This window comes from Cavia porcellus, unplaced genomic scaffold (genome assembly GCF_034190915.1).
Source record: "Cavia porcellus strain 051 isolate PalLab524CR breed Dunkin Hartley unplaced genomic scaffold, mCavPor4.1 scaffold_14, whole genome shotgun sequence".
Classification (NCBI taxonomy): Eukaryota; Metazoa; Chordata; class Mammalia; order Rodentia; family Caviidae; genus Cavia; species Cavia porcellus.
Genome location: NW_026947497.1, coordinates 1,463,885 through 1,482,925, shown reverse-complemented (window position 1 = coordinate 1,482,925; position 19,041 = coordinate 1,463,885). Strand labels below are relative to the sequence as shown.

Here is a 19,041-nt window from a genome sequence, read left to right as displayed (position 1 = left end):
CGCAGGCGCAGGAGGCGTGGTGCGCAGGCGCAGAGGGCCGAGGGTCTGGTAAACAGGGCCAGGGCGCAGCTGCGATGGGAGGAAGTGGAGGGAGACGCGCAGGCGCAGTACGCAGCGTGCGCCAGTGTTTCCAGCCTCGCCCCGGAAGTTCCTCTCAGCAGCTGTTGTAGGTTAAGCAACTGCTTCCGGAAAGGTAGATCTGGTTTGGAGCTGCGTGACTGTGGCTGGCCGAGCAAGTTGTGTTTGAAGCTGTTGCTGGAAGCCTGTGGGAGACAGACAACCGAGAAAGCCAGGTAGTGGGCACCACCTCGCCTGGTGTCCGGGGCGGGGATCAGACGGCGAGTCTGAGGGAGCAGTTGTCCGTTCTAGCGGGTCACGATCTATGGTGGCCGGGCTGGGCGCGGGTGAGCAGGGGCGCGGCCGGCCCGCGTTCACGGAGGCTTTGTATTGCAGGCGCCGAGGTCGGAGCTGCGCGGCATGGCGGACGTGAGTTGCCCTGCACCTGGCGGGCGGGCTGTTGGCGAGAGGTTCCTTGGCGTCGTGAGGGGACAGCCGGCACCGGTCCCGCGGCGACCGGAGGGCTCCCGCGGACGGCTTTGACTGGTGGCAGGGAGCGAACGGTCGGCGGGCTGAAGCGGCGGGGCCGGGCCGTGCGGGACGGCGGGCGTTAGTTAGGTCCCGCCGGGCAGAGAGAGGGTGCGTGGCTCCTGCGTCGCCTACGACATCTGCGGGTGAAGCCCGGGACCCTCATCCTTAGCGAGGGCCTGGGATTGCGGAGGATCCAGGATTTCGACATGAGAGTCTGCACCCTCTCCAGAGGGCACCGCAGTCCACCGCTGCAGGCCCACAGAAAGGTCGGATCTGATGGCCGAGCCGTGGTTTTGTGTCCCCTTTCGAAGCACAGTGAACCGCGCAGCCCTGTGATTATTCCTGCTCAATAGACAGGGAAGCGAAAGCTTTGAGGTTACCTCGCTCCAGCTGTAAGGCTAGCATCAGAATCACAAATGGAGGGATAAAACACCAGCAAGAAGGGTTATGTGTGAGGACTTAAGGTCTCTAGAAGGTTAGAAGGACAGATCTAGAAAAACAGTGGAAGGCATTTTATGATTTTTTTAATATTCTCTTTCAGGACCTAAAGCGGTTCCTGTATAAGAAGTTACCAAGGTAAAACTTAATGCTGTGGAATCAGCTCTGCATGCGATGCTAATTTTCTTTTTTGTTGCTAATATTTAGCGTACATTATGCTAATTCGTTATCACCTTAAGTACCTAGTGTAATCCTCCACGGTGTCCTTCAAGTTTGCAGATGATAACATGAATCCTGGAGATGTCTGTGGTTAACTTTCAGTAGGTGTTGGTGGCCAGAACTCAGATTTCTTTGTTGCCACTGATGAGTTCTTTCGAATAACAGTTGACTGTCATAACAGTTGACTGGATTATACTTTGAAATTTTTATAGTTCAAAGGAAAGAATTCTAAGAACATACTTTTATTTTGTAATAAAGACCATAAAGGAGTAACAATCCATGGCAAATTAGGGAAGGCAGGTTATTTTGTTATAAAGACCAATGGCCCAGCCGTGTCACATTCTCATGGTCAGCCATATTTTTTAAGTATTTTTTCTGTTGAGTCTGCATAACCCAAGAGACTCAAGATAGCAGTTCACACATGAAAATTCACTTTTTGGGTATGAAAAGCCTTGCTTTTGCCTGCACATTGATCATTTAGTGTACCATTGTATAAATTAGCTTTTTGTTAAGGTTAACTTCATTTTAGATATTTAGATTGAGTTAAAATTCATTTAATTTAATGTAAAATGAGGTTTTCTTCTACCAGTGCCGCTTTCTTCTGCACTCACAACTATGTTCCAAAATTCCTGAGAGTTGAGGGCGTGAGAGAGGAGTATGACTGAATGCATTATCACATCTAGAGTAAAGCAATTTAAATGAATAATCTCTGAGGTAATGTAACAGAGTACGTGTGATGAGATCCTGTTTTCTTGTCTGCCAAATCTGAAATAAAAGGCTTTGAATGTCAGGTAAGACACAAAACTTATTCAGATTTTATTTTGAGTTTGGCATGATTCTCCTGTTGGCTGTTGCCTTTAACTATCTGGTTACAGATTATTAGAAGTTGATACTATTTCTGGTTTTGAATTTACCTGTTATATTTTTCTCTTATATAGTGTTAAGTAATTTTTATCACTTCATGTTAATGAAATGTCTAAATTCATCTGTAATTCCCTCTTTCTGCTGTTGACAAACTGGAAACATAGAAACAGGTCGCTGATAACCAGTACAGAAAATCCTAGGATTACATGGCATTGCACCATATCAGTGACTAGACAAGCTGACACTGTGCAAAGAAATTTTAGAAATCAATGAGAAAAGTTGATTTTTGACTTTTCAGTGTTTTTTTTTTTAAACATTAAAACTTTTATTTCTGGATACATTTATTTAGAGAAAGGATACCAAATACTAAAATAAGGTTGCTTAGTATAGTAATATTGAGAATTAAAGTATTTTACTTCTTTGCAATAAAACTTAACAAAAGGTAGTTTGAACAAGTAACTGCTTCATCCATTTCCTATACCTTTCTGAATTCTCATAATCCATTGTGAATTAGGATTAGCTTTCCACATTTTAATCCTTCAAATTTTCCAGTACTAGGAAATTTCTAAGATTTCCTTTGATACAAGTTTTTCTTTTGTCAGCGTCACTTTCTTTGGGACATGTTGGTCACACCCACTTTGCTCATTTATGTCAGGAAGGTCATCTGCACCTGCGTGCCTTTAGCTGAGAAATTAGTCTCCCTAACAGCAATAATAGCCACATTCCCATGGTCAGCCATTTTTTTAAGTGTTTCTTTTCTGTGTGAATTGTACTTGTACCATTATTGTTTTTCATTTCTTTGCTGTATATTCCTTCCTTAACCAGTGTCCTGACAATTACATATTCTTTTTAAATGTCATTCAGTTTGTCACTGGGAGATGAGATAGAAAACTATAAAAAAAAAAAAAAAAAAACAAAAAAAAAAAACTATATAATGTATGCTTAGCTATCTCTTCCTGAACTAAGTAATAGATGGACAGTAACTAGGTTCTAATGTACATTCAAGGAAGTGATGTTGCAGGTTACTGATTACAGTTTGCACCTGCTAATTACATAGTTATTTATGCAGTGTTTGTGAATAGAGGATTAGAGTTTTTGCTCTATGCAATTATTTGGTAAATATCTATCAGTTATTAAAATTTGATCTGTACTATTGAAGGGTGGTCCATAATAACTGATCTATCTGTAGTTACCTTTTTGGAACCTTAGCATATTGAAAGGTGCTAAACTGGGTGGAGGGACACCACTGCACTGGTGACCAAGTCCAGGCAAAGAAGCATAGTGCTATAAGTTTATAATCTTGTTTTAACTGTTAATATCTTTTGTTGAAGAAACAAAAGTTGTTTTTAGTCTACTCAAGTCGTAAGACCGCTATTAGGGTGCTGTGATTCATCTGAGTAACAAGTAAACAGCAGTAGTTTATTAGAACTACATGGTGTGTGATTATTAGGAACAGAATTGTTGGAGATGGTGAGGGTCTTGCTTTCCTAACTTGGTGTGATATGGGTAGAATCGTTTTGTTTTAAAGCAGTTAAGGTTTACTTACCTCACAGTTCGTAGAGATTTCACTTCATAGTTGGCTGGTTCCAAGGCAGCGTGGCATAGCGGAGGAACACGGCAAATCAGGAAAGGCAGAAGGCAGCAAGTGACAAGCAGTGATTCTTTTTTTTCAGTACTTTTCTGGGTGATAACATTCATCATAAGGAATTTGAACTTGTACGTGATACGTTTTGCCTGTTGCTTTTTTTCCTGTTCCCCTCTCCCTTAACCCCTTTTTGCCTCCTTATTTACAAAAGCTGTTGCCATTTTTTTTGTCTTTTCCTTTTTTCTTGTTCCTTCTTCCTTCCTTCCTCCTTTCCTTGTTCCCTTTCTTATTTGAACATTTTCTACCCACTTCCCAATATCCATTATACATTGTGATCCTTATTTACACTTTCAGTTTCTGACAGCAGAGAAGCAGTGCTGATTTTAAACCTGTGTGTCCAGTTTATTTCAGGTAGGGGTATAGTCTCAGGGTGCCTCAATTTAGCTATAAATGGCTCAATTTTATCCTTCTTTATGGCAGAGTAGTGCTTCGTTGTATTTAAGGAAACTCACACCTTTATTCATTCATTGGTTGATGGGCATTTGAGAATGTTTCCAAGATTTAGCTTTTAATAACTGCTGCTGTAAACATGAATATGTACATACCGTAGAAGTATAATGCTTTTAATGCTTTCAGGAAGATACCAAGAAAAGGAATAGCTGAGTGAAATGAAACCTCTAATTTTAGATTTTTGAGGAATTTCCACAGTGATTTACGTAATGGTTGCATGAGTCTATAGTCCCACTACCAGTGGAGAAGGGTTCCAGTTTCCCCACAGCTTTACTGGCAAATTTTCTCACACTGGAATTGTCACTGCACTCTGTAGATGGTTTCTTTTGCTGTACAGAAGCTTTATAGGAAGACAAGATCAGGCCAAGGATATAGCTCAGTGGAATAAACACCTGCCTGGCAAGTGCAAGACCCTGAGTTCGATTCCTGATACCAAAAAATAAAAAAGACAAGGTCCCAGTTGTTCATTTGTGCTATTTCTTGTGTTATTGGGGTTTTGCTCAAGTCTTTGCCTACACCAGTGTCTTCAAGAGTTCTACTTATTCGATCGTCCAGCAGATTTAGGGTGTCTTTTTTAGTATTTAGATCTTTGATCCATTCCAAGTTTAGTTTACTACATAGTGAGATATATGGGTCTAGTTTAATCTTTGGCTAGTTTTTCCAGCACTATTTATTAAAGAGGCTAGTTTTCCAGTTAAGTTATTTGGCTTCTTTGTCCAAGATCCAGGTGGCTAAGTGTATTTGGGGTTGTTTCTATATTTTCTGATCTGTTCCATTGATCCTGAGGTTGCCAGTTGTGTTTTTTTAAAGTCCTTATTTTAAAAAGCTTTGTAGTATAATCTCAAGTCAGAGATTGATGCTTTCTACCTTGCCTTTATTGCCCAGAATTGATTTTGCTATTCTAGGTCTCTTCTGGTTCCAAATGAAGCTTACTGTTTTCTCTAATTCTGCAAGATATGTTATCAGTGTTTTGATCAAGATTGCAATAAATCTGTGTAATAATTTTGGAAGTATATTAGTTTTTCCTATCCAAGGACAAGAACTATTTTTCCATTTTCCTGATATCCTCTTCAGTCTTCTTTTTCTGTAGTTTTCAATGTAAAAAGTTTTTACTTCTCCCTCTAGATTGATTCCTGGGTATTTCTTTCTTGTTTTTGTTTTTGTTGTTTAGAGGTTTTTTTATGCTAATGTGAAAGGTGTGGTTTCCCTAATTTCTTTCCCAGTGAGTTTGTTGTTTATATACAGGAATGTTACTGATTTTTGAGAGTTGACTTTGTATCCAGCTGCTCTACTGGTTTTTTGTCGGTTTTTTTTTTTTTTTTTTTTTCTTTCTTTCTTTTTTGTTTTGTTTTGGTTTTTGGAACTGGGGATCTAACTCATGACCTTGTGCTTGCCAAGCAGGCACTGTGCCGATGAGCTGTATCACTGGCCACCCTACTGGCCACCCTACTGATTTTGATTCTTTCTTTCCTATCTTTATTCCTTTTATTTCTTTCCCTTGTCTCTGGCTAATATTTCCAGAACTTAATTGAGTAAGAGTGACGACAGTGGACATCCTAGTCTTGTTCCTGATTTTAGAGTGAAACCTTTTCAGCTTTTGTCTGTTGACTGTTGGTTTGTCATAGGAGGCTTTTATCAGATTAAGATAAAGACACTGTTTTCCAATTTTCTGTAGGGTTTTTATCATGAATGAGTATTGGACTTCAGACCCTTTTTGTACATCTATTGAGGCAATCATACGGTTTTTGTCTTGGTTCTGTTAATATTGGTGTATTACATTTATTGATTTGCATATGTTGAACCATCCCTGGGATGAATCCTCCTTAGTCATAGTGTATAATTTTGATGATTTGCTGCATTCTGTTTGCCATATCTTACTGAGGATTTTTATGTCTATATTAATTCGGAAGATTGGCTTGTAGTTCTCTTTTGGTTGGGTCTTTTTCTGGTTTCAGGATAATGCTTACTTCCTGGAATGATTTTGGGAGTATTATTTTCCTTTCAGTTTCATTAAAGAGTTTGAGAAGTAGCTGTATTAGGTCTTCTCTAAATTTCTTGTCAACTTCAGCAGTGAAGCCATCAGGGCCTGGGGTTTTCTTTGTTGGTAAGGTTGTTTTGGTGGGTTTTGGTTTTTTGTTTTTGTCTTTTTGAAACAGGGTTTGGGGATGCAGTTTCAGATAGCCTGGAACTCACAGCACTTCTCCTCAATCTCCTTCCGTGTGCCACCTTATCCGCTTGGTGGTAGTTTTTAATTTCTTCAATTTTATTGACTGTTTACTGTGTTTTTTTTTTTAAAGAATTTTTATATCTTCTTGATTCAGCTTTGGTAGTTTGTATGTAACTAGGACTTGGTCCATTCCTTGTGTGTTTTCCATTTTGCTAGAATACAAGTTCTCGGTTTTTTGTTTTTGTTTTTTTGTATCGGGCTCAAACTCATAACCTCACGCTTGCCAGGCAGGCACTTATGCCACTGAGCTAAATCCCCAGCCGGAGAATACAAGTTCTTAAAGTAGATGTTGATAAAGTTCTAAATTGCCGTAGGATCTGTTGTTTTCACCCTTTTCATTCTTGATTCCATGGATTTGAGAGTTTTTGTTTCCTTTTTAGATAAGGTTGGCTAAGGTTTTGTCAATTTTATTTAAACTTTCAAAGAATCAACTCTTGATTTCATTGATTCTTTGTATTGTTTTCTTAGTCTCCATTGCATGAATTTGTGCTCTGATATTTATAAATTCCTCCCTTGTACGAGATTTGGACTTGACTTGCTCTTTTCTAGAAGCTTGAGGTTCAACATTAAGTTGTTTATTTGAGCTCGCTCTTTTTCTGAAATGGGAATTCCCACTATATATTTCCCTCATAGGACTGCTTTCATTGTGTCCCATAAGTTTCAGTTGTTGTATTGGCATTATCATTTAATTGCAGAAACTAATTTTTTTAATTGCATCTGTGACCCATTGCTTATTCAGGAAGGCATATATTTATGAAATTTTTGTGGTTTTATTTTTTCCTTGATTTCCAATTTTATTGAGCTGTACTCTGATAATATGCTTCGGGTAATTTCAGTTCCCCTGCATTTACTTAAGTGTGTTATATAAGCTAGAATGGGGTCTGTTTTGGAGAATGTTTCATGTACAGCTGGGAAGAATGTGTATTCTAATGTTGTAGGATGGAATATCCTGTCAACATGTATTAAGTCCATTTGTTTAAAAGTTTGGTTCAGTTCTGATACTACTTTGTTAATTTTTTTGTCTGGTTGATCTGTCCGTGGCAGTGGCATATTGAGGTCCCCAATTACAATTGTATTACAGCCTATTTGATTTTTCATGTCTGTTAGTATTGGTTTTATATAGTTGGGTGTGCTGGTAGTTGGTGCGTATATTCTTAACGATTGTTACTGCTTCTTCTTGGATAGTTCCCTTTACAAGGATATAGTGACCTTATTTGTGTCTCTTAATCAGTCTATGCTTGAAATCCACTTTGTGTGCAAATTGAATAGTTACCCTGCTTTTTCTCTGGGTTCCTGAGTATTGTTTCTCTCTTTTCACTTTCAGTCTATTAATTCCTTTTTGAATTAAATGTTTCTCGTAAGCAGCATGTTATTTGCTTCTTGATCCGATTGTTATGCCAGTCTTGTTACTTTTGATTGGTGAATTGAGACTGTTAACACTGATGGTTATAACTGATATGTTTTGACTTATCCTTATGTTATTTTCCCATGTGTTGCTTTTTTGTTTTTCCTGTCAGTTTACCTTGACTAGTGGATTCATTCTGTTGGGTTTCATAGAGTTTTATTCCTTGTTATCACTGTTCTGGTGTAGAAAAGCAGAAAAAAAGAGAAAGTGAAAGTGACCTCTTTATTTGCGGATGCTCCAGATAGCCTGCAATGGTTTGGCTTTCTCCTCTGCCTGATAGAGGAGGTTAGGGGTATACAGAACCTTGAGCAGAAGTGGCGCTTGGGGTGAGCATTTGTGACACGAGGAACTGATTGGAATTTTCTTTGCGCGTACAGGGAAAGAAAGGAGGAAGTTGTAATTTGGGCTGAAGGGGAAAAAGGAGGAAGTGACTCTCAGGGCACGCATTCCTGCTTTGGCCTTCCACCATGTGAGACCACCGCTGCAATGTCCTGTAATTTAGTCTAGGGCAGTCATTGTCTAAATGTCCTTCAGAACATTTCGGCATTTCGGAGTGCTGGGTTAGTGTTCATGGGTCTCCTCAGGTATTGTTTTGTCTTTTAGAGACAGTCTCACTATGCATTGAAGGCTGGCCTTGAACTCACTTTGTAGTCCAGGCTGGCTTTGAACTCTCAGTGATCCTCCTGCTCAGCCTCCAGAGTGCTGAAATTACAGATGTGTGCCACCACACCTGGCTTCCTCAGATGCTCTTTCATGGAAGTATCTTATTTCTTCATTTTCAAAAGGTAGTTTTACAAGGTACATCAGTCTGGATTTCAGGTTGTTTTATTTTAGGGCTTGAAGTACTTCACTCCATTCTCTCCTTGACTTGAGGGTTTGTGTGGAAGAGTCAGCTGTGATTCTGATGGGCTTTACTTTATAGGTGATTTGATTTTTTCTTCTCTAACAATTTTTAATACTCTCTTCTTGCATTGAATTTCTGGAATCTTGACTATTATGTACCCTGGTTTAGATTTTTTTCTTTTTATCCTGGCTACTTGAAATTCTCTATACTTCACTTACGTATATATCAAATTCTGTTTTCCTGCCAGGGAAGTTTTCTGTCATGATGCTTATGAACAGGTTTTCTGCGTCATTTGCATTATCTCCTTTTTCATTGACTCTGATCATACTATGTTATTCTTCACTGTATCTATCCAGCAGTTGTTGTATTAATTCCTCATGGTTCCTTGCTATTTTAGAAATCTTTCTTTTTATGATCTGTAACTGCAATCCTGTCTTCTATATCTGAGATGCTATCCTTATATTAGCTCATTGTGGTTATATAAGAAAATCTAAAACAAATCAGAAAATTGTATATGGTAAGTATGGTGATTTTACCCTCAGGAGAAAATTTAAAAGGGACTAGAGATAAGAAAAAGCAAAGTTGTAGAAGCAAGGCTGGAAGATAAAGGATGATTACTTGAACTTTGGGAAACTTGTGAAGAAGACAGGAGGGAAATGGGAGAAATAAAAACAAGACCTGAACACCAACAATGAAAGGACTGAAAACAGTGTTTAACCTTATATAACACCAAGAACAGATAATTAAGAAGGAACCCCCAAAAAATAAAAAAGAAGAAAAAAGTGTCCAGGAAATGTCTTTGTTGTCACTGGTAGAACAAATGGGCACACTGAGCCCAGGTCAGTGTTGCTTAATCCCAGCAAGACAGCTGTAGTGTCTGGATGCCCCACCCCAAGCTTCATGTGGACACGAGGGGCAGGCTTTGATTACTTCATTGTCTAGCATTGGGACGAGGGGTGTGAGTGCTACACCCACCTAGGGCAGGTAGACTGCATACAGTATAAGGGAGAAAACCAGATTTTCTCTTGTTGCTTTTGCTGCCTTCTGCTGACATGAACAGTGGCCCCCTCTGCATGCCACTCTGCCTTGGAGCCAACTGACTATGGACTAAAACCTGTAGAATAAGATAAATAAACCTTTGCCTTTCAACTTCTGGCGTTGAATATTTTGTCCCAGCAATGAGAGAAAAGTGACTAATACATAGATAAGCCCAGGAAGCCAGTACCTTTCTTCCCACTGAAATCTACGATGGTTTCTGGTTGTGAGACTGGACCCCAGTCTGTTCAGCCTGCAGCACTCAGTGTACTTCCTGCCTGCTTGAACTTGGGTCCGCCTCACCCTGACCCTGGGAATTACTAGATGTGAGCTAGTCCACAGCTGCTGTGAGTTTTGTGCCCAACTGGCCCCTCTCCAAGATGGCTTCCAGCCAGTTGCCCTCTTCTAGTGGACGTCTGAGCCCCAAATAACTCACCAGCCATTAGAATCCACTACTGCATTCCACCGGTGCCTTTCTCTGAGGAGGCCTTTGACATTGCCAGTAGTTGCCTGAGTCTGTAGATTACAGCTACTCCTCCCGCACAGCGTCAAGGCTCAGGGAGACAGTACCATTTGGTTGTCTCCTTCTTCTGCAGTGGAGTCTCTCTTTGCTCTCACCGTGGACTTCAACTTACACTTCAGTTCCTTACCGTGTCCTGGGGAACCACTTCTTTCCTTCTCTTCCTTGCATTGCTGTATTCCAGTGTCTGAACAGCAAATCTCAGGGTGTTTCTGCTGTTGACGGTTGTGCCACCTTCTTTGTAAAACAGTTTGAGAATTACTTAGAATGTGTCATTCTGTTACTGCATAGCTCTGGTGGTGTTTAGAATAGTTGAAAAGTAAATACATAACTTTCTGAATTCTGACATCTTTAATCTTAAAGGGAGATATGAGTGGTAGTAATTGTCTAAGATGTACAGTCAATTTAAAGTTAATGGAAAAGCACAATAGAAGTATTTTCATAATGGCAGTATTTCATAAGCAAGCAAGCATCAATCTGCTTGCTTCATGATTGTGTCAAGTTTGACTCATTCCTGATCTTTTCTTGAAACCGGGCCTATTTCACTCTAACAGTGAAAAGAATGAAGAAATAATATTGTTGCTAGATGGTATAGTTGGATACAGGCATCCCCGCCTCTCAACAACCAAGCTAGACAGACATTAACAGAGTTTAATTTTCTGGTAAGGACCATTTTGGGGCTTGCATTTTAAAATCTAGTTGTGAATCAGAGAAGCCTCAATTGTTAATAATCATAGCTCCTTATGTTTTGAGTATAGGAGTGTTGGTTTCTTTGTTTCAGACAGTCTTGCTGTGCAGTTTAGATTCACCTTAAACTCATTGTGTAGCCCAAGCTGGCCTCAAATATGCCATGATCTTCTGCCTCAACCTCCCAAGTGCTGGACTGACAAGTGTTTGCACCGTCCCCAGCTTTATGTTTTAAAATAATCAAATATTTCATAGTTTGTGAAAAGTTGAGTATGATATCTTTGGAGTAGGTCTACAGGGATTTGGGGGTTGACCCAGGCCCGTGGTCCTAAGCGTGTCCTCTGTAGATGCTCAGCGTCTCACTGCACCCAGCCCCCGGATAAGGGTGTCTGATTACTTAGGCTGCAGTTGCTTTTTTAGAGTAAAAATGGTTATTTTAGAAGGCCTTAGATTTTTGTAGGCTATTTCATAAAATGTGTTTTTTAGAAAAGGACTATGCTAATTAATCTGTTTTTATTTTTTAATAAAATATTTTTATATCACTTTGTCTACTGTGAATAGACTTGAAAATTTTATATTTGTGACCTGATTTCTAAAAGTGAGTAAAGTATATAATTATTCTATTTTTAAGGACTTCTCCTATCTCTGAATTTACAGTCTCTTAAGAAAATCCTTTTATTTCTGCTTCTCTTTTTGGTGCATTAGTTGCTTTTTAGTTACTGTGGATTTAGAAAAAAGACACTCCCTTGGTATTTGTGAACATTTTTGCAGGATTCTTTCCAGTTACTGGTTTTCTTGTGTTTTGGGAGGTGATATATCCATACATCCACAAGGTTTAAGGTGCAGAAGTTAACAGATGTCACTTTCAGACCCTGCCCACCACCATGGTTACCCTGCCAGAGTCTTTGTTACCTGCAGAGAGGCTTTATGTGCCCTGTATAAACACAAGTGCATTTACACATGCACGGACTCAGTTACGTTTTGTTACGTCATGTGTTCCTTCTGCCTCCTCTGTTCAAAACTGCTCATTTTTTCCCTCCAGAAAATAACTTTGAAGTAGTCCCTCTGGACCCTGAAGACTTTTCTTCTGTCTCTTGTGTCTTCAGAGTGTGTGTGCTGTACCTTCCTTCACTTTTCCTTTGTGGAGAGTTGGGGCTGAAATCTGTTTCTATTCGAAGGGTTACTGATAAGTGCACGAAGTGACACACATGTGTGCCCTAATCTGTAGGATTTTTCTGATGCAATGAAGCTCTTGATGTGCTAAAATGTATTTGTTTTACTTAGTGATAATAAAATAAGTCTTTTATACCCAGTTTCATTGTTCTTTTTTACATTGTGATCCATCAGCTAATTTTGTAATATTTTTCACTTCAATTTCAATAAAAAATTTTGACTTCAAATTTTTTGAGAATGGGATTTTTAAAAATGCAATTTCACTTAGAGTAATAATCTATTTCATTCCTAAGTTAAAACATTAAGTTTAACACAGTGGGATGAGTGCTCATAGGTTATAGTTGGAGCATTAAACATATCTGAGTTTGTACTTTACAGATTTTATAATAATAGCTCCAGTGCAGTAGGTTTTGTTTTACGGGTGAAAAGCTTTTATGTGTTAGAAGTTTGATACTGTGTTCTCATAATTTTTAACACATTACTTTTGTTCTCTAGAATGTGTATTTCTTAACTGTTAATTCCCACATACTTACACTACAGTGCTTAACCACTCTGATAGTGTAGTACTTAAACTACAGTGATAAATTACATCGTCAGTGTGCATAATTAACACAGTTGTATTAATTAATCATTTTTAATGTTACCTCTGTACTAGCTTATGCTTTACAGGCATTGGTTTATTTAAATTTCACAATAAAAAAGAATTACAGGTATTCCCACTTTCAGATAGTTTAAACAGAAGTTTAGCAAGGTTTCACAGTGGGCTGAAGCTGGCGTAAGCAGCAGAGCTGAACTAGAACTCAAGCCATCCTTTTTAGCTGTGGCTTTGACCACTCTGCTTACTGCCTCATGTGTAGGCCGGCCTGTGCATGGCCTTCATTCTCTCTCATCCTGTTGCATCAGCCCAGGACGATCTCTGTTCCTCAGTTACTCTGTGCTATAACATCTCAGCTCACTGAGGGATTCTTCTCACTCACCCGTGCCCTCTGCCACCAGTGTGGGCTTTCCTGTCCCCGAGATCCCCTGGGGTTAGCTGCTGTTCATACATCATCTTATCCAGAGCCTCATGGCTTAGTTGTGAGCTTCAGAAAGTCAGTGACAGCTTGTTTTTGCCTGTATTTCATGAAGTATTCAGTGCCAGGGGAAGACACTCAGTACTGGAAGGAATGAGAGAATGGGAAAAGTTCTCTCTTTGTCACTATAACCACTACCAATAACCTTTTCTGCTTTTGCAAATCATGAGATGATACTGCATTAACAGTTTTAGTGGGAAATAAACTATTTTAGATACTTGGTAAAAATGCATGCATTTGTAAAGATTGTAAGAATGTCAGTAATCCACATTGAATTTCTGGGAGATTTTGGCAAACAGCAGATAATGTATCAGTAATTAAGGTCCGTGGTTTTTCAGAAATACAGAAATTACTATGATTTCCAGGTATATATCTTGAGAAAATGAAATTTTTATATTATTTAACTTTTTTTCTTTCCAGTGTTGAAGGGCTCCATGCTATTGTTGTATCAGATAGAGATGGAGTACCTGTTATTAAAGGTAAAACTTAATACTTAAATGTAAATGTCATGTTTGCTTTAGACTAAAAATGTATACATTTCCTTAACTTCTGAGCAATGCAGAAGACAAATATATAAAACTTATTTCAGCAGGTTCAGAAGAGACCCTCATTTTTATTAACAGAATCATTTATATATAAGAGCACATACATGTTTCGATCAGTGTTGCTGTTGGCTTTAGGATAATACCCTGAATTAGTCACTTTCCATTGCTGAGACCAAATACCTGAAATCTGCAATTTAGAGAAGGTGAGGATTTGGGCCATGCTTGCCTGGGTCCACGGCAGAAACAGGATGGTGGAATCACTGCTGGAGAGAACTACTCATGTCCCAGCAGCCAGGAGCAGAGCAGAGGAGGAAGAGGGAAATTCACCTGCCAGGTCTCAGCCCCAGTGATGCCTTTCTGACTAGGCCCCGCCTCCTGCCAGCATACTGAATTGTGGGAGCCCATGATTCAGTCACCTTCCAGAAGCCCTGCCTCTACGTGCATCTTGATCTGAAGCATGGCACATACCTCTGTTACATCATCCATTATTTTGTTTAGTGTTACGTAAGTTTTGCTTGCTTCTTTATTTAAAATAGTTTTAACCTGTTAACATCACAATTACTTTAATTACAATCTCAATTTCTTCCCTCTTACTAGATCTTTAGGCCTTTTTTAATTTATTGTTAAGAATTGATGGTGTTTAGCTGGGCATGGTGGCGCATGCCTGTAATCCCAGCACTTGGGAGGGTGAGGCAAGAGGATTGTTATGAGTTTGAGACCAGGCTGGGCTACAAAATGAGTTCAAGGCCATTCTGAACTGTAGTGAGATTCTGTCTCAAAAAGACCAAAATAGAGGTGGTGTCATGGAGTCAGTCTGCTTTACATATTTTTCAAGGGAATAGATGTTCATAGTTACACTGAAGCACTGTGTTATCTTCACTGGCGATTAATGAGTGAAATAGGAAAAATGTAGCCAGCTACAGAATTATTAATAACTACAAAGAGTGCTGTGTGTGTTCTGAAAGCAAAGATGTTTGTTCTTTTTCATTGTTCTTGAGTGGCTCTCAGATAACCAGAATACTGTTTATAAAATGTACTTGATTAATCTCTGTCCTAAGGTATGTATCAAGAATTCATAAAAACCCAAGTCAGGAGGCTTACTTGAGTCCAAGGGTAAGAGACCAACCTGAACAGCATAGCAAGACCTTCTTTCAAATAAAAATAAAATAAGCTGGGCATGGTGGTGCATATCTGTAATCCCAGTACTCTGGACTCCTGAGGCAGAAGGACCACAAGTTCCAGTTCTACCAGCAGACTGTGAACCCAAGGAACAGGCAGACACCCATTGCAGAGGTGGCCTGGGTTCAGTGCCCAGTACTGTTGGCACCCGCTGCACTGAGCCTCAGTGACCGTTACGCATTGCATTTTGACATGAAAATGCTGTCCCAGTCGTCGTCGTCTGGTACTCCACACAGAAGTTAGACCTCATCTCATGCTGTTCCTTTGTCTCACTGTCCTTTTCAGCCACAGAAGTTTGTTGGCTTCTAGTTTATAGTACTGAAGTACTGAAGTAACAGGATAAATAATTAAAATAGTAAAAGTGGAAGCCAGCAGTTCTTCCTTTAGTTACGATCACTGAATTTCTGATAGAGCAGTTTTTCCATGTAAACTGATGAGACCTGATTAGTGGCTTGATTTTAGTAATTGAACTTAACTTCAATCAGCTTTTTATCAGTGTGTGTTTTTTTGAAAAGGTGCTGTAAACCTCCATCCCGGTCCTCCATGGATTCTTTACTTGCATCTGTTGCTTTTCTAGTGGCCAATGACAATGCCCCAGAGCATGCGTTGAGGCCTGGCTTCTTGTCTACTTTTGCCCTGGCAACAGATCAAGGGAGCAAACTGGGACTGTCAAAAAATAAAAGCATCATCTGTTACTACAATACCTACCAGGTAAATCCTTGGTTATCCAATAGTTTGCTGATGCTACCTATGCGTTTTGTGTTTCATATAAGAGAGCTAGTGTTAGCGTTCTGCATTTGTTTTGAAGAGGATGAAACTTTTAAAGTTTTTAGTTTTCAACTTGGTTATGTTAAAACTAGTAGTGTTCTTTACATTTTTATACCAAGGAATAAGCACTATTAAGAAACACTTAAAAGATTTAAAAATAAAATACACCTTAAAATTATACCACTGTTAACTCCAGTAGATGGTGCCATTGGCTAAACAACTGATTTCTCAGCCTGCAGTTTTTGTTGTGACAGGTGGATGAAAGTCACATAAGTTACTTAAATTTGCACAGTTGGTAATCCTTTCATTTGCTTTGAAGTACCTGCATAATGAGCGATTTTACAATCTGTGGGAAGCTACATTTTTAAAAGGTGTTTAATTTAAAGTCACTTAAATTGCAGTGAGAGGAGAGGTTATGAAGGTGAAACCACAGCAGTTCTCCTTTGTCCATGGGGGGCCTAGAACTACAGAGAGCAGCAGAGCTCATGTACAGACCTAGGATAAGGTTAATGTATGAATGACGGATAGTAAGAAATAAACAGTGTCGGCCAAGCACTGTGGCGCATGATGCCCAGCCCTCAGAAAGCCGATACAGTGGACAGCTACAAGTTTGAGGCCACTCTGGGCTACATAGTGAGTTCACACCCCGCCTGCATTGCAAACCAAGACCCTGTCTCAGACAGCAACAACAACAAAATGATGGCTTGCTGCAGATCTTAGCAACCTCAGCATGTGACTTTTTCTTTTCTTGTTGAGAATTGTCATCTTTCCACCTAGAGGTAGCTCTGTATGCTTTTTCTTAGCATATCTAAATTACCAGCATCACTCTTCATGGCTTTGAGCCATTATTAAGAAAACTAAGGGCCACTTAATTAAACCCAAGCACTGCGGTGCTGTGGCTGTCTTATCTGATAAGCCAGGTAGCTAGTGGGTGACTGACTATACGGTGAGGAGGTCTCTGGGTAGAGGGTGATCCTGTCCAGAGTGGAGCAGCATCACATGACATTCCATTATGCCACTGGAATGGTGAGCAATTTAAAACAGGCATTGTTTATTTCCGAAATTTTCTATGTAATATTTTTAGACTGTGACTGAGCCTGGGAGGCTGAATCCTTGGGAAGCAAAACCACAAATAAGGACAAGGACATTATAGTACTTTAGTTGCTTAGAAATTACCACTGTTTTGTATTGAATTGCCAATTACTTATTGAACCTCTAACCTCTACTTTGTAAGTGACACGTGGACTTTAGAAATAAAAAGACAAAGACACAGTTTCACCTTGAAGACTTTCAGGCTAAGTGATGTTAATGTCTCTAAGATATGTCTGTTTCATGAAGCCGTTTTCTCCTGGCACCTTCATATTCCATGATGTAATACCATGGTGTTATGCTACTAACATGGAACCTATTAAAATTTTTGAAAGATTAAATATTTCTGTTGATTTATGTTACCTTTTCACAATGTATCATAGTATTTAGATCTTATTTTCTTTGTAGGTGGTTCAGTTCAATCGTTTACCTTTGGTGGTGAGTTTCATAGCCAGCAGCACTGCCAATACAGGTGTGTGTTTTAATTACAGATTTTAATTTTATAGCACCATAGCTGTTCAGTATAGATGAGAGGTTTAGATTTGATGATCTGTTAAGTCTCTTCCTAACAGATTTGTCAACATTGTGAAGCTTTCAGATACTATGTAAAAGTAACTTTGCTCCATGGGATGGTTGTAATGTTGTATTTTAAGTGCACTGAATCTCAATTTTTATATCACCAGTCAACACATACCAAATCACCAGTTATCATATATTGTGATCTGTACATACTTAGGTTTTAATTTTTTCCTTGAGAGAACAGATGCTTTTGATGGTCCATAAAATAGTAAGATGTTTGTGTGAACAGAAAATAAGCACCAAGGTATGTAACTTTCCCTTTGGTGGTAAACTAAGACAGAAGGTGTGCTAGTTTCTAGATGAGTTTATATCTCAGACTCACTATTGAACTTTGTTTTGAGCAATTTAAATGTGTTTTATATTCTGCCATTCACCTTTAAAGTAATTTTTATGTGAAATACGCAACTATTCCTTTCCTCTTTTGATAAATGTGCATATGCTCAGAAAAAATACACCTTTTGTGAAAAATCGTGAATGATTTAAAGTTTATGCGTATTTTGAAACAAGGTCTAAGTTAAGGACTTTTTCCCCTTTTAACTGTCTATAACAAATTATGCATATAATTTATTTTGCATCTATTAATGCAGATTTTTTTCATCCATTTACTTTAATGATAGATGATACAAGTAAATACTATTTAAAAACATTTTGCTGTGTGGGGTAGTATGTCAATACTTTAAGTGTACTAAGCCTCTATTTTGGTATCACAAGAATGCAAATACAATTTTTGCTTAATTTATTCAGAATTACAGTATTTGGTTTTAGTTATAGAAAATAAACTTCTATAGCAACTAAATTTTGGACAAAAATGAATTTTTGGTTTTGAAAGTGGATTGAAGTTAATGACATTTATGGACATTTTCCTAACAGCATTATCTTTTTAATCTCTTTGCTCTAGGACTGATTGTCAGCTTAGAAAAGGAACTTGCTCCTTTATTTGAAGAACTGGTAAAAGTTGTGGAAGTTTCTTAATCCGACTGTGATTTCAGTGCTCACCTTGTTCTCCGTATAACAACACAGCATCAATCCAGCAATCTGTAGAACATGTAATCTTTCTATCCAGGTACTCAAGAAAGGGCCCTCTGTCCACCTCCTACTAAAGAACGAGCCTCCAGATGGCTGCGTTTCCTTGTCTAAAAGCTCTTTCCTTGTTAAGTGAGATCGGCGGCAACCACGGAACTAGTTCTGACTGTACAGCTCCCATGGAGTGAGGTAGCCTGGCCTCCAGGGTAGGTGAGGTTCTACCCGTGGTTCCGAATCACAGTGGCACGTGGTCTATAGGTGGGTCGCCATGCTCACTTTGTACAGTGCTCCCAGGTCTTTGCATGGCAAGGACAAATGAGGACATATTTTCTTCAAATTATGCTTTATTTCTTTGGATTGAGTGTGATGAAGATAAAGTGGCTTAGTAAAAGTAATAAAATCAGTACAATCACTAACTTCTTTCGTATATGTTATTTTGCAGTGTGGGTAAATATTACTAATTGATTATGATTCTTCTCAGGATGCTGCTCTTTAATAAAAGAAAAATTATTTTATCTTACGGTTTTTTTTCCTGTTCTCCTTTGTATAACCTATCAGTATTTTTAATGTTTGTTCTTCATAAAGTGTAAATGATTTGTTACTGAGTTTTCAATATAAGGATATATGTAAACATGATAGTATAGCCTTTTTTTCATACACGAGTATGAATAAAGTAATTTTTTAAAAAGA

General features: G+C 38.9%; 1 protein-coding gene across 2 annotated transcripts; it reads left to right on the top strand.

Moving 5' to 3' along the window:
- The first annotated feature begins 127 nt into the window (after positions 1-127).
- Lamtor3 (late endosomal/lysosomal adaptor, MAPK and MTOR activator 3) lies at positions 128-19,041 on the top strand. 2 transcript variants are annotated; one of them, XM_003468021.5, is made up of 7 exons: positions 128-293; positions 454-486; positions 1,130-1,164; positions 13,589-13,647; positions 15,470-15,603; positions 17,158-17,221; positions 18,227-19,041. In XM_003468021.5, exons 2-7 carry the CDS (start codon positions 478-480, stop codon positions 18,298-18,300), a joined length of 375 nt encoding a protein of 124 aa, XP_003468069.2. In that variant the 5' UTR covers positions 128-293; positions 454-477; the 3' UTR covers positions 18,301-19,041. The 2 variants fall into 2 exon arrangements, with proteins under 2 accessions (XP_003468069.2, XP_013006028.1); XM_013150574.2 differs by lacking the exon at positions 128-293 and having other exon boundaries at positions 15,408-15,603.

Excerpts from the sequence above, each read along its gene's own strand:
- Lamtor3 (XM_003468021.5), top strand. Across the intron at positions 1,165-13,588 it reads CTGTATAAGAAGTTACCAAG|TGTTGAAGGGCTCCATGCTA; the intron begins GTAAAACTTAAT and ends TTTTCTTTCCAG. Across the intron at positions 15,604-17,157 it reads GTTACTACAATACCTACCAG|GTGGTTCAGTTCAATCGTTT; the intron begins GTAAATCCTTGG and ends TTTTCTTTGTAG.